This window comes from Melospiza melodia, chromosome 1 (genome assembly GCF_035770615.1).
Source record: "Melospiza melodia melodia isolate bMelMel2 chromosome 1, bMelMel2.pri, whole genome shotgun sequence".
NCBI lineage: Eukaryota > Metazoa > Chordata > Aves > Passeriformes > Passerellidae > Melospiza > Melospiza melodia.
The window spans coordinates 35,875,378-35,888,273 of NC_086194.1; the positions used below are offsets into that span (position 1 = coordinate 35,875,378).

The 12,896-nt window shown below is 36.5% G+C and overlaps 1 protein-coding gene across 4 annotated transcripts in view; it reads right to left on the minus strand.

The window, feature by feature from the left end:
* The window catches only part of ANKRD28 (ankyrin repeat domain 28), a 119,674-nt gene that overhangs the window by 44,581 nt on the left and 62,197 nt on the right, over positions 1 to 12,896 (minus strand). For all 4 annotated transcript variants that reach the window (XR_010027507.1, XM_063153964.1, XM_063153956.1 and 1 more), the window contains one exon: positions 7,844 to 7,922. Coding sequence is in view for 3 of the 4 variants with exons in the window: in XM_063153964.1 (XP_063010034.1) it covers positions 7,844 to 7,922 (79 nt within the window). In the remaining variant the exon portion in view is untranslated. The remainder of the gene's footprint in view (positions 1 to 7,843; positions 7,923 to 12,896) is intronic.

Below are 12,896 nucleotides of genomic sequence, written 5' to 3' on the forward strand. Positions count from 1 at the left end.
TAAAAGAAAAATAATATGTGAAAATAAGAAAGAAAATCATTAAGAAAGCATTAGCCAGAGAAATGTCTAAGGAAATCTGAAGTGATATCTAAAAGTAACATGGTCCTCTTAATAGAACAAAAATCAACATAGCAAATACTTGCCCCCCATTCCATAAGTGGTCTTCCTCCCAAAGAAACAAGGATGCCTAGGTCTAGCACATTGAAACAGTGTAAATACAGATCCTAAAATAAGTTAACTTTTGAAATACACAAAAAATTGTAGATTCTCTGACATAGGAAAGGCTAAAGTTGACTTTTGATAACAAATCTGAATCTCTGATGGACTTAAGAAAGAACCACCAAGCTTGTTTTTTTCTTTCACAACAAAAACTCTTAAAGAAGTGCAAAATTGTTACATTGAAAGAAAGTTTTTAAGCAATAATCAGAATAAATGTGCTACCAAAAACCACATATGCATTATTAATTTGGGGACTGGGAGATCGCCAGCTTTAGATACATTAAACAAAATAACATTTTAAAATTAATTGAGAGATACTTTGCTCTTAATCATCTCCAAGAAGCCATGCTGCTGAGAACCATTTAAATTTCATAAAGGAGCTTTTCCAAACAGCCTTGTATCTGAGGACACAATAATCCTCCTGTAGGCTGTTCTTTACTGCCTAGCACATGATTTGGGGAAAATGTCACTGCTCCTTCCTGACCCTTCACGGGCTCTCTAAACCTGTCACAGTCCTACCATGCAGCAGTGAGGGAATTTACAGCCTTCACCATCTGAGGTAAAGCTCTACTCCAGACCACTGAAAGAAATGTTACAAAAATGTACACCAAATGTTATACCTCCACTGAATAACTTTTGCTTTAAGATATTTCTTCCCATTTGGCTTAAAGAGAGTCTGAACACATGTATGTGTATAACCTACTGCACAGCACTGCCAATGCAATATTATCCCTGTGAAGCTCAACCTGCTGACATGTTAACCAGGGCATTTCTCACATTTCAAATGCCAGCTATGAGCAGTTTGCTGTTTCAAAGCACAGGACAGTGTATCTTAATTCCCTCTATGGAAAACAAAAAAAAAAAACAAAACAAAAAACAAGCCTAAGAAACTGCTGTTCTCCCGCCTCTGCCTCTGTCCCTTGAATCTCACACACTTCAAGGGCCTGGTCTTGATATGTTTATTAGAACTTCTGATTTGTTTACTATAAAATTTCAACTCTTTTAATGCCACAGAGTTTGCAGGAAAAGGATAAGGGTGCTTGTCAGAGCAATCTCAATGCTGGAACACAAATAGGACTTAAGAACCAATCACGTGAATGATCCTCCCCTAAAACAGCACCTTCCAAATGAAGTGAATTATTACTCCATGTTGGTGCACTAAGCCAAAACATTAAACATTAAAAGAAAATCACCCATTTCACCACTAATTTTGCTAGTACAGCCCAGTAACTTTACACATCTAGGCAAATATTAAAGTACTTTTGCTCTGCAAAAGGTGGGGTGGTAATGAGAGAGAAGTATTACATAATTTTCTTCCTAGTCCCTGAAGGTTACATCTCATCTTGCCAAGTTGTATTTGCAAGACTGACAATTAGAAAGACACATTTTACTTAATAAATAAAGTACAGAGGGTACTAAAAAGCTTTGTGATGCTTACTTCTAGCAAATTTATGTTTCAAGAGAAATCTTCTAATTGAATACGTGCACTGATTTACAGAATGATCCTGGAGAGTTTATTTCTACCAGCCCACATGTGGCAATTGCACATTTAAATGTGCTATTAGCCACCGATTCCTGTCCATATGTTTCTGCATACTTCTTACATTCCAGTAAGATCTAGCATCTCAACCATCTCTTACAAAGACAGACAAGAAATGACTGGGCAGGAAATGCTGCAAGGAACAACCACGCATCTCTTCCTTCACCCATAAACTGCCACACAACTCTTACACTGCCCTGTCTCACACCACCTCTGTGTTCCTCTCACAAAAACTCTGGCTGTGACACTCCTCCACAGCTCCTCTGCACCAGAACTCTTCCTATTTGGAAATGTCCTCAGAAGACTAATGAATGCAGTGGCTGAATTACTTATGCGTCACTAGTTGGAAATAGATTAAGAAATACAACAGAACTGACAAGACATTTTCATCTTTGTTCACAGTACTGACTTAAGTATTCAATTGCCTTCCACTGTTTTGTTTGCAGTCTGTATTTTTAGACTCTCAAGGATGGTATTTTCCTTTGTTATTGTACAAAATGTGCTAGTGACTGAGCAATATCATAACATAAGCACAGAAAGCAAAAGTGTTTTCATTCAGTTATGCAATACAGACACCAATGTTTGGTATTTGAAGCTCTGAAATGTCTATTTAGGAGTAAAATGTCTTTATAGAGAGCATTTAAGACAGTAACAAACCTTGTCTTAGAAACTAGTATATTGAAATAATTTTAGATATTATCTTTGGAGAAATTAGGAAGATCTCAGATATAAATCACTGAAAGTAACCACTTGTCCTGCTGTAATTAGATTCTATTTAATTATTTTCCTAATAGCAAGTAATAGGTTCAGAAATTCTTCCTTTTGAATGATCCACTTTTTTGTCTAGAGACAATGACCTTGGAAGCACTTAAACTGGCAAGCAGAAATTCTCAGACCATACTGAGGAATAAACAGATAGAGATGAAAACTTTTCCTTACATAGAAAAATATGCAAACAGTCAGGAGGACATAAAGAAGTTTTTAAAATATAAGATTTGAGATATGAATTGGAATAATCAATAATAGAAATGGAGTGTAATTTCCTATTGAAAACTTGGATACTTGGAAAATCATTCCTGCAAAAATAATGACCTTATGGAGAGAAAGCTTCTTGCTATTTAAAAGCTAAATGCATAGCAGAAGATCTATAGAATAGTGAAAAAATCCAAGAGGAACAGGTCTGGAATCTTTTGTCCAGAGAGAATAAGCCTTCAAGAACAGTTTTAATTAAAAAAAAAAAAAAGAAAATCCAACCCCCAAAACAACCCCACAAAACAAATACTCATGGAGACACACTAGCCAGAAAAGGGAGGAAAACAAGAATCAAGTCAAAGCCACCCTTCAAGGACTTTACTGATTTGTCAATATAAGCCAATTTCATTTCAGAATTTCAGTTTCTGACACATCTCAGCCACTCCCCCCTTGAGCTTCAGTGAGCAACATGAGGTTCTCTGACTCAAGCTACTGACAGTTCTATCTTTTCCTGAGTCAGCTTAACTTTTTTCTCTCAAAGAACATCAGAGCTACTTTCTTCACAGCAACTGACTTTTACTGCTGCCAGGGGGAAGTTAGGGCAGCTTGGAAAAGAAAAACATCGGCCAACAACGCTGTGAAAAGAAGAGGAAGCGGCTGAAAGATACAGTCAGTGTCAAAGGGGCCCCTGTGAAACAGCCCCAGCCCGTGGGTACATCTGCAATCCCAACAAAGGGAGCTTCACTCTGCTGGGACTGAGGCAGCAAGAGCCTTCCAGCAGCTGAGCCATGTGACTGTCAGGGCATGGATTTCTCACACTCGCAGAGATTTGTAATTAGATGAAAGAAACAGAGGTAGTAGAGAGCTGTGACACTGAAGGGTCTTTACTATCTTCCAAAACCTGTTATGACTACAGTGGCAGTTTTCCAGCATCAGCACGGTTCTTACATTTTCCACCTGACCCAGAGGAAACAAAAACTCGTGGGCTGCCAAACCTTAATGAGATTGAGTTTGACCACACTCACATAACACTGAGCTTCATGCAGAGAAAATGTTGGGTTAAGCAAACAGCAATGTGTTGTGCTAGTATTTAAGTATCAATGCAATATAGCAACTAAATCCATTCAGAAGAACATAACAGACAATTCAAATGTTGATTTTTGTGAATTACATTGATTTCAGTGAAAACAATAATCATCTCTGTGGTATTTTTAGAAAATAAATGGAAAAAGTTAGTAATCAAAAGAATACATTGGTTGATCACACTGATTTGTTCTGCTTTTCACATGACACTTCCTGGCACAGTAGACTCTGATGATTAAAAATCATAGGACAGCTAGAAAGAATGATTTTTTTATAAAGCAAGAAGCCTCTCCAGAACAGTTGACATGCCAGACTTAAAGAAGGGTTTGATTTTTTAAATCAGGACTTCTTGGAAAGAACAAAAAGCTGGATATTCAGTTAATTAAGACTTAACTACTGTACTTTTCTACTTTTTAGTAGTTTGCCATAATTTACAGTCTTAAAGTCAGTGCAATTATGCCAGGTAGACAGGTGTATTTGTGTACCAGGATGCAGAGCTGTACACAGGTCATAAAAATACAACTGTGAGGAGCGCTACTACTCTTCCCAGAGTAATACAAAAAGGAAAATGCTTCTAAAATTATGATTCTCAAGTGACTAAAATATAAACTTCTGTTCTATCCTTCTGGATACTACAAATAATCTGCATGCCTCCTCTTGGTCACCTCCCTACACAACAAATCTGGGAATGCTAATTGCTTATCTAGCTACAATCCAAAAGTGAGAGATTATTTGAAATCTTAAACTTCCACAAACCACAGTGGTATGAAAAACTGTTGTTAAGACATTCACATCCTCAGGGAACAAGTTTATTAATGTTCAGTGTCTCAAAATAAAAAAACCAAAGGCAATTTAACGTCCAGGCCAAAAATGGAGTCAGTAAAGCAATTTTCTTTGATGTTTGAAGCCTGTACACAAAGCATCACCTTCAGATTCCTTGTCCAGCTGAAAGATAACAGGAAAGGTCACAGAGTAACCTTAAAATTTAGTAGAAAAATATCTCAAGAATTCAACAACTAAGTAATAATGCTCTTGAGACTGAAAATTTACTCCAAAAAAAGTCTGTAAAAGGTTGGATCAGTTATATTTTCAGGATGTGCAATATGGGTTACTTAGGTCTGTAGCAAAGTAATATAAAGACATTGTGACTGCAATATGTGATCCACAATACATATTTAAAAGCAATGTGGATCCCCTGGAGCAGGATGAAAAAGACATTCCAATCAAATTAAAAAACTTATGTGTAAGTACTCTATAATAACACTTTAAGAATAGAGAATAATAAGAAAGAATCAAGTATGAGCCACCAAATAGTGGGAAGATTAATACTGACTTCAGTAATTTTGAGGTCCTCTTAGTTAGAAGAAAGAATAAAACATCAAAGCAAACAGTCTTTATAGAATAGTTTGCACAGCAGGAAAACTGTAAAGTGGCTCCTAGTAACATTCCAGCAAAGCTGTGTTAGAGGACATTAAAAGTTGCAAAGACAAGCTTTCGCAAGGTGAGAACTATTAGGATGAAAGTAGTCTACACTTTATTTAATCCCTTGCACAGATAAGTTACAATAGATCAGTTAAAGTCACATAACCCAATTTTTGCATGTGAATTTACTGCACAGAGGAGATGGTAGCACAGAAATGCTATTTATTCAACAAACCACTCTCCTCAATTTTAAAAAAGAGGTCTTGCAACACAACAAACAGTTTTCAAACCTTGCTGCATTAACAGATGTTCTTTATTTGCTCCCTAATGCTCTTCTATTATGACAAAGTGTAACATTATATATCTGCCTCAAAGGAGAGATTTAATTTCCAGCTGAAACATAACAGATGAATTTTCCTTATCTTTATGAAATGGAGAGGATAAATACACTTAACCTCTGTTCCCCACCTTTCAATTAAGAGAGCTAAAAGACAAATCAAAGCTTGTGCATTTTGATACATTTAGACCTGATTTCTCTGAGAAGCAGCTGCCTCAGCACTTCTGATACTGCTGAGTGCTCATACTTCACCAACCACAAAGATTTCAAATCCAGCATTCAGAAATGAGGAAGACTAAATTGGTGAATACTTTTTAAATATTTAAGAGGCTTGCCTAAAACTGCTGCTTGCAGGCAAGTAATATACAGATATGTGCCTGAGTACAGCACAGCCTTGCAAACTGAAGAGCCTGAGCACTCAGACATCACTTCCCCCCTGCAATTGATGCCTCTCTTCACTCACAACAGCTCACACCTACCTGTGCACCCCTCACTGCACCAGCCAGTTCACTCTCAGTGCAGCCTCTCCCTGGGCCTTTCAGGAGGCTGTGCCCTTCCAGCAAGGCACAGCATGGAACTGCAGCCCACAGCACAGCACATGAGCACACCAAGGTGGGACTGACATCGCCACAGCTTTCAGAGCTTTTGATTTGCAACTATCTAATGCATTGTTTTGTTGTAAGCCAATCTTGATTTTCATTAAATAAATGTTATCTGGGACATATCAATGTCTCACATCCTCCCTGAACAATCTGCAGACACTGCAGCACCTACAACCTCTCCTTCATGCAGCTGCTCAGCTTTGCACTACTTGTACAGTTCTAATTCTTACCTCCCTTCTTTGTTCTCCATTGTTGGTTTTCCTTAACCCCAGGCTACATGCCCAAATAGCAGGACTAATATTTTGTCTCCTTCCACTCCCTCCCAGCCAGGATCTAGTTTCATTCCCATCTGAACTAGAATTCCCCTCCATCCATAAGCCTTTCACCCAAGAAAGGGATATTTTGTTCTATCACTGATCTGGTAAATGGACTATGTTCATCTAAACCAGACAGATGATTCCCTCTCAGAAGTAGCTGACTACAACTTTGCAAAATTTGTAACATTGTTAGTTGATTAAAGGGGTCACTATGTATTTTCAAGAACTTGCCTTCCATCTTGATAGGGAAAAATAGCACCTCTTTAGATTTTTAAACCTTGCACATTTTCAAAAGTGAACTTTTCTGGACAAAATGTCACTGTAGAGTATGTCCATACAATAGATATATTAATTAATATGACGTAATGTATATTTATGATATGTATATATACTTATATAGAGAGAGTACAAGTAATGTATATAACAGCAATATTACATAATACTAAAATTATAACAAATTAAATTATGCCCAGCAAATTCAGTTGAAGGTCTGGAAGCGACTCCTGTAACCCTAGAAGTGGTATTTCCTTCAAGCAGGATTTGTAAAAGGGGTTGATGGGGGGTGGTGGCAGCAGACATAGCCAGCTTTGCACAGGTAAGGCCTGCAATTAAGCAGACTGAAGGTTAAAGTAGTTCTGTGGCACTGCTACAAGTTTTCATCTTTCTATGTAAGCTTGAAGCTCTGTATTATGAACTCAGCCTCAAGCTACTTAATGGGTAGGTCTCTCCAAGATCAAAGACCTTCTGTCATGAGGTTCTTCGGGTTTTTGGTTTAGTTTCTTGGTTCTCTACCCTTAAGAAAACAACAAAACCAAACCCACAACGCAAAGTGTACTGTTTTGCAGAACTTGGAATTTTTATTAGTACAAATAAATAGGAAAAAAAAGATATTTTATAACATTTTCAGCTGGTTCTAATTATATTCTGTGCATTCAAGCCAACAGGCAAAGATACTTAATACAACCAACTCTGGATGGCACCTTTAAGCTCAAATGTAATTGCTTTTCTGAGGGGCATTTCAGAATGAAAGAAATACTGCTAACACCCACCTGTACCATAGACACTATTACTTCTTTAAAATAGTGTTGAACTATTGAAAGCTGATCAAGCTACAAATAAAAATAGCTATAACTGAGAAAGCTTTCTACAAAGAAATAATTTAGAGCAGAATTACAGAAATACACAGTATTGCAACACTAGTAAATCTGGAAACTAAAATTTCTGTACAAGCATTTTTAATTTCTAGTACATTAAATATCTCAATAAAAACTACACAGACTAAGATGTACATAAATACTTCCTTGGATGTGCATAGAGTTATTTGTTTTCCATTAACAGGAATAGAACATACCAGATAAAATAAGTAGTTCAATAATTTCTGCATCTCCCAGATAGGCAGCAGCATGTAAAGGGGTCCTTTTCTCATTATCCTGTGGTAAGAGGGGGGAAAAAAGGTTTTATTTAAAATAAAAAAGTATGGTTTAGCATTTTGTATGTTATGAAAAAACACTGCATAAAAGTTCATCTTTCAAATACTGTACATTATATATTAAAAAAAATATGATTACTCTAAAGACATCAGTCAAACTTACTAAGACAAGCATGCTTCTCCCTAAGGAGCTCTTGACACCCACATAGCCAACCACTTTTTCCTGACACACACAGGATGCTCATCACATCTTCAGATTAACCCACCAGTTCTAAACCAGCAGTCACTTGTCTCCAGACACGAACTTGAGTCTGTCCCACACAGTTAAAACCAGTCTCTTAATGTCATATGCAACAATTAGTGAGAAACATTTTCTTTGTGAAGTTTAAAGCAATTTCAGAAGTTACTATTTTAATAGAAAATAGAAAAGAAGCTACAGTGTTTAAGGGCAAAAATAGTGGAATCCAATTTCAACTGTTTCAATTACTATTAATAAGTAAAGAGAAGACAGAGGTGAAATTTGTTTTGCAAAAAACCCACTCTGCAAGTAACACCCAGTACTTTTAATTAGTTCAAGCTGATTAAGGTACTTCTGAAGGTACCAGTAAGACATGTTATTCATTCATGCACAATATATAACAATGAAGTTCCTCTTTTGAAAGATAAACACAAAATATCTTGTAACTCGTTCAGGATCAGTGCTAATTTCCCTGCACCAGTTTATAGCTTAATCAGAAAAATAAGATCACATCACAGTGAGTGATAAAAATGAACAAGAACCAACCAGTTTGCTCTCTGAGGGAAAGCTGGTGAGAAATCAGAAAAGAGACAGATAATCAGTCAGCATCCTGGTTCTGCCCTAAGCTCTGCTTAGATCTTTTTAGTAGAGTTTCACATACACTGGGGTTGAGGGATCAGGTTCATATTCAGCAAGAAATTTTAAGTGGCAAGGCTTTTCTATTAATTCTACTGTGTGTCACGACTATCATAAAATTAACACACATTTTCTATTGACATTTTATTGTGAAAAGCAATCTTCTCCCTTGCTAGAATAACCTTATTTAGTGAACCCTGACTTGACAGCTAGCACCATGTAAGAATAAAATTAGAGTTCATGGCAGGAAAGATCTTAGAGCAAAACTGAGCTGAGACCCAAGAAGTTCTTCTGAAACATAAAAGGCAACTTCAGAATTCAGAACATTCAAACCACCCCCTCTACAAAAACATCACCACACACAACCCCTTGCCCCAAACAACCCACTCCCTGCCTAGTCCCTGCTCAGAAAAAGTTAAAGCTACACAGTTCACCATATTAGCAATGTTTCCTAACACAATATCTGAATTACATGCAAGAAATTCCAAACTGAGCAGTGAAAACCTGACACTGATGCACCCTAAGGAATCAATGCTACACTTATCACTAACACCACATATACCTCACCAATTTCTTGCCAGGATGTCTCAAATGCAGCTTACACATCTAGGATAAAAAAAGATAGGCCCCTGGCACTAAGGACTTGATATCTTGAAAAAAAAATCCCTTTAAATAAAGGAGAAAAACCAAACACCGCCCTCCCCAAAAAAACAACCAAACAGATAAGACAAACAAAATAAAAAATGCAAACAAAAAACCCAAAACAAACACTCCTCCCCCCAAAACCAAAAACAAACAAGAAAAAAGGAAAGAAAAAATACCAGAAGAATGAAGAAAAAAGATAAGCAATACAAATTTTAAACTTGTTTCCCCGGCTGAAAGACAGTAAAGACCAGCCAGCAATGAAAATCTGTTTTTATTCCTTCAGTATGGAAAACAGAGCTCCTATAGATAGCTGGCACTGATGCCTTTTTGATAATGCAAAAAAGTCTATAAACTAGAGATTAGGGAACACATAAGAATGAGTATGATAGTATTCTGTCTGCAATTTCATCATAGAGTTAGAGAAAATAAGATGGGCCACGAGCACATTTTTCTGTAGAGAGAGCATTTACACAGGAACATAAGAAAAACTGCATTCTCCACTCAGTGGGCAAAACTCATTACTATAAAAATATACATCACACATGTGTTCTGGGTGACTTTGTTTTCTTTTGTGGTTTTTTAGCATCTCAGTGACAGAAGTCATACCAGTAATCAAAGTGACAGAATGAATCAGAAATCTTCCAATAAAACAGTGGACAGAAGGGAGGGGTTTATCTACAACTACACTCATCACCAAGCCAGAAATAGATTTTCCCAAAGCATCCATGGTCCAAACTTCTGATTAATTTCAGACATACTTCCCAAAAAAATCCAAGCTCTATTAGTGAAAACCCATCCTGAAATCACCAAGATACAAACATAAAAGCAGCTTAAACACAAGCAACATTTCCACTCCACCTCTCCAAGCTGTGAGTTTCCAGCCATGCAGATATTTCAGTTTTGCTGCTCTTAAGCTGACAGACTGCAAACACTCAAAGCCCAGCTCCCAGTTCTGCAGCAGGGAGCACAAACTGGGAGCACATCTAGGCAGGAGGTTGGACATGTCCCTGCTCTCTGCAGCACCAGGGAAGCACTGCTGGGACACTCAGGGCTTGTCCCTTTCTGGGTCAGCTCCAGAGATCGGAATTTCAACAATCCCAAGCCCCAGGGTATCTGCCGACCACAAATATTCCACGCGCTGAGGGTGCTCCTGGCCTTTCCTTCCCCTCTAGTTTCACAGCTGGCATTTTTCTGATGCTTCCAAACACTTTTTTAAAAATGTAATGTCTCTGTGAAAAAAGTTTTTTGTTTAGTATGTAAAAACCTGGTTTTCAGAACCTGTCAAAAAAAAAAAAAAAAGCAGAAATGCTGCATTCAGCAATCTCTCATGATGAAGTTTTTTACTTCCACTACAGGAAAATTCTCATTTTGCTCCATCTGAAGAATTACATTTAATGAATTAATTTTAGTAAGTGAAAGCTGAATAAAATTAAAGAGAATTCTGCATTTTAAATGCTACTAAAGTACTTCTGAACAAATCAACTACATTTTATTCAAGCAAGTCATCATTTGATGAACAAATTTCATCTGCAAATACAAATTGCTGCATATAAAGGACTACTTTAAATAACACTAAGAAAGCTTTCAGCCTTAACAAGGAACTTTGGAAGGCAACATGTTGCACCACTGGTGTTGTAACACTAATATAAATACTGGACCTCATATTCTTCCTTTAATTTCATAAATTTAAATGACACTAAAAGAAAAATTTCATTAGAGAAGGGATTTTGTTCATGATAGTCACTGTTACACAGAATGTAAAATCTAATACTGATGGTATTATTTAATTCCAAGTATTGCAGTGTTGCAGCAGTATTTACAACACAGAAAAGCAAGTGTTGTGGCACCTTCATTTTCCAGTTCAAATATCTGCATGACAAACTGGACTATTACAACTCTAAATCAGCTGTAATGGTAGTGAGGACACAGATCACACTGATTGTATTATGCAGGTTTTACACAGTTGAAAGAGAACTTTTACCTTTTTAAAACTTATTTCCCATGGTAACAACAAAGAAAATTATATTCCCAAAAGGAAACTCTCAAGTTTAACTCCAGATATTGGTCAGTACTGTCATTAAACTAAAAAGCAATAAAAGGGCTCAGATCTTAAGCAATCGGTTTTCAGAATGATGCTTCTGCATCACAAAAGCCCCAGCATCATATCCATATGTACCTTTGCATTATGTGAAAAATATACAATCCTGCCATTCCCAATAATTCCATTTATCAAGTTTCCCATGCATTCCATCTACACAGAAGTTTGCATAAAATAGCAATATGAGAAATGCATAGAAGAAGGCCTTTTGACCCTGCCAAAACCAAATCTGGAATAAAGTGACATTGACACTGTGAGCTTCTTCATAAACTCTAATCTAGAACAATGGTGATGCCACCTTTGTTCCTTTTGACCTAAACCAGAAGCTTTAATTGCCTCATTGCTTATTTTATGGATCAAAACTTCTACAAAGGACAAATTTATGCTAATTTAAAGATGTAGGTTTCAAACCTACCTCTTTTTAAAGTATCCTTTGAGTAAATGTCCTTTGAGATAAAACAATTTATTCCTGGTTTGGGCTCTGTCTCAGTAATTGATTTAGAGTAGCCACATACAACTACAGTGAGTTTTAAGGAGCTAGATGCCTTTGAGGCAAATCTCTTATCCCATGAATATCCAACAAGACTGCCATAACGAATCTATGACTCTCCCAAGAGTACATTAGAATATAATTTCAATTTGCCCTTCAAATAGTTCAACATCTACTGATCTGGATTCTTTGAATTAAAGCATTTTCTGAAATAGCCTGAATGCAACTTCCCCCTTCATAAAAACTCCTCTTTAGCTATCTGCTCTTCAAAACCAAATTCTGCAATGACACTTTAATATACTCTCATTATTTTATGATCACAGTTCCAAAATATCTTTTAATAGGTGTTTTGTGCTGTATAACTTGTCATCTGTCTGCTTCTAGTGCCATCTGTTCCTGGTAAAAATCAACTCTAAATACACAATCACAAATCTTGAACAAGTTTCAATTCCAACATACCCTGCAGTAGCTTTAACAAACATTCCTTTTAAATGAAACTGGGCTTAAATATAACTCTTAAGTGTATTATTCAGCTAGTTTAGAGAGACAGGACTTTTCAACCAGGATGATGTATAACTCTTGAGTTCACTGAAAATGTCTAAGGAATGATTACAAAGTATTTCTAATTCTTTGGTAGTGTCCAGTATCACTGTGTGAAGTCCTAGTGCTACTCTTGGGAATCATTAAAACAACAAATTTTAGTTACAAATATTGCTACAGTTTTTAGAAAAATCATTTCCTCGGGTGGAATAGCTGTCTAACTAATTTTTTTTTGTTCCTATATTAAAAAAAAAAAAAAAAAGAACACACGTAATTACTTGGCTTTCACATTCCAACTTTAAACTACTTAGAAGTTTACTTTAGGTAC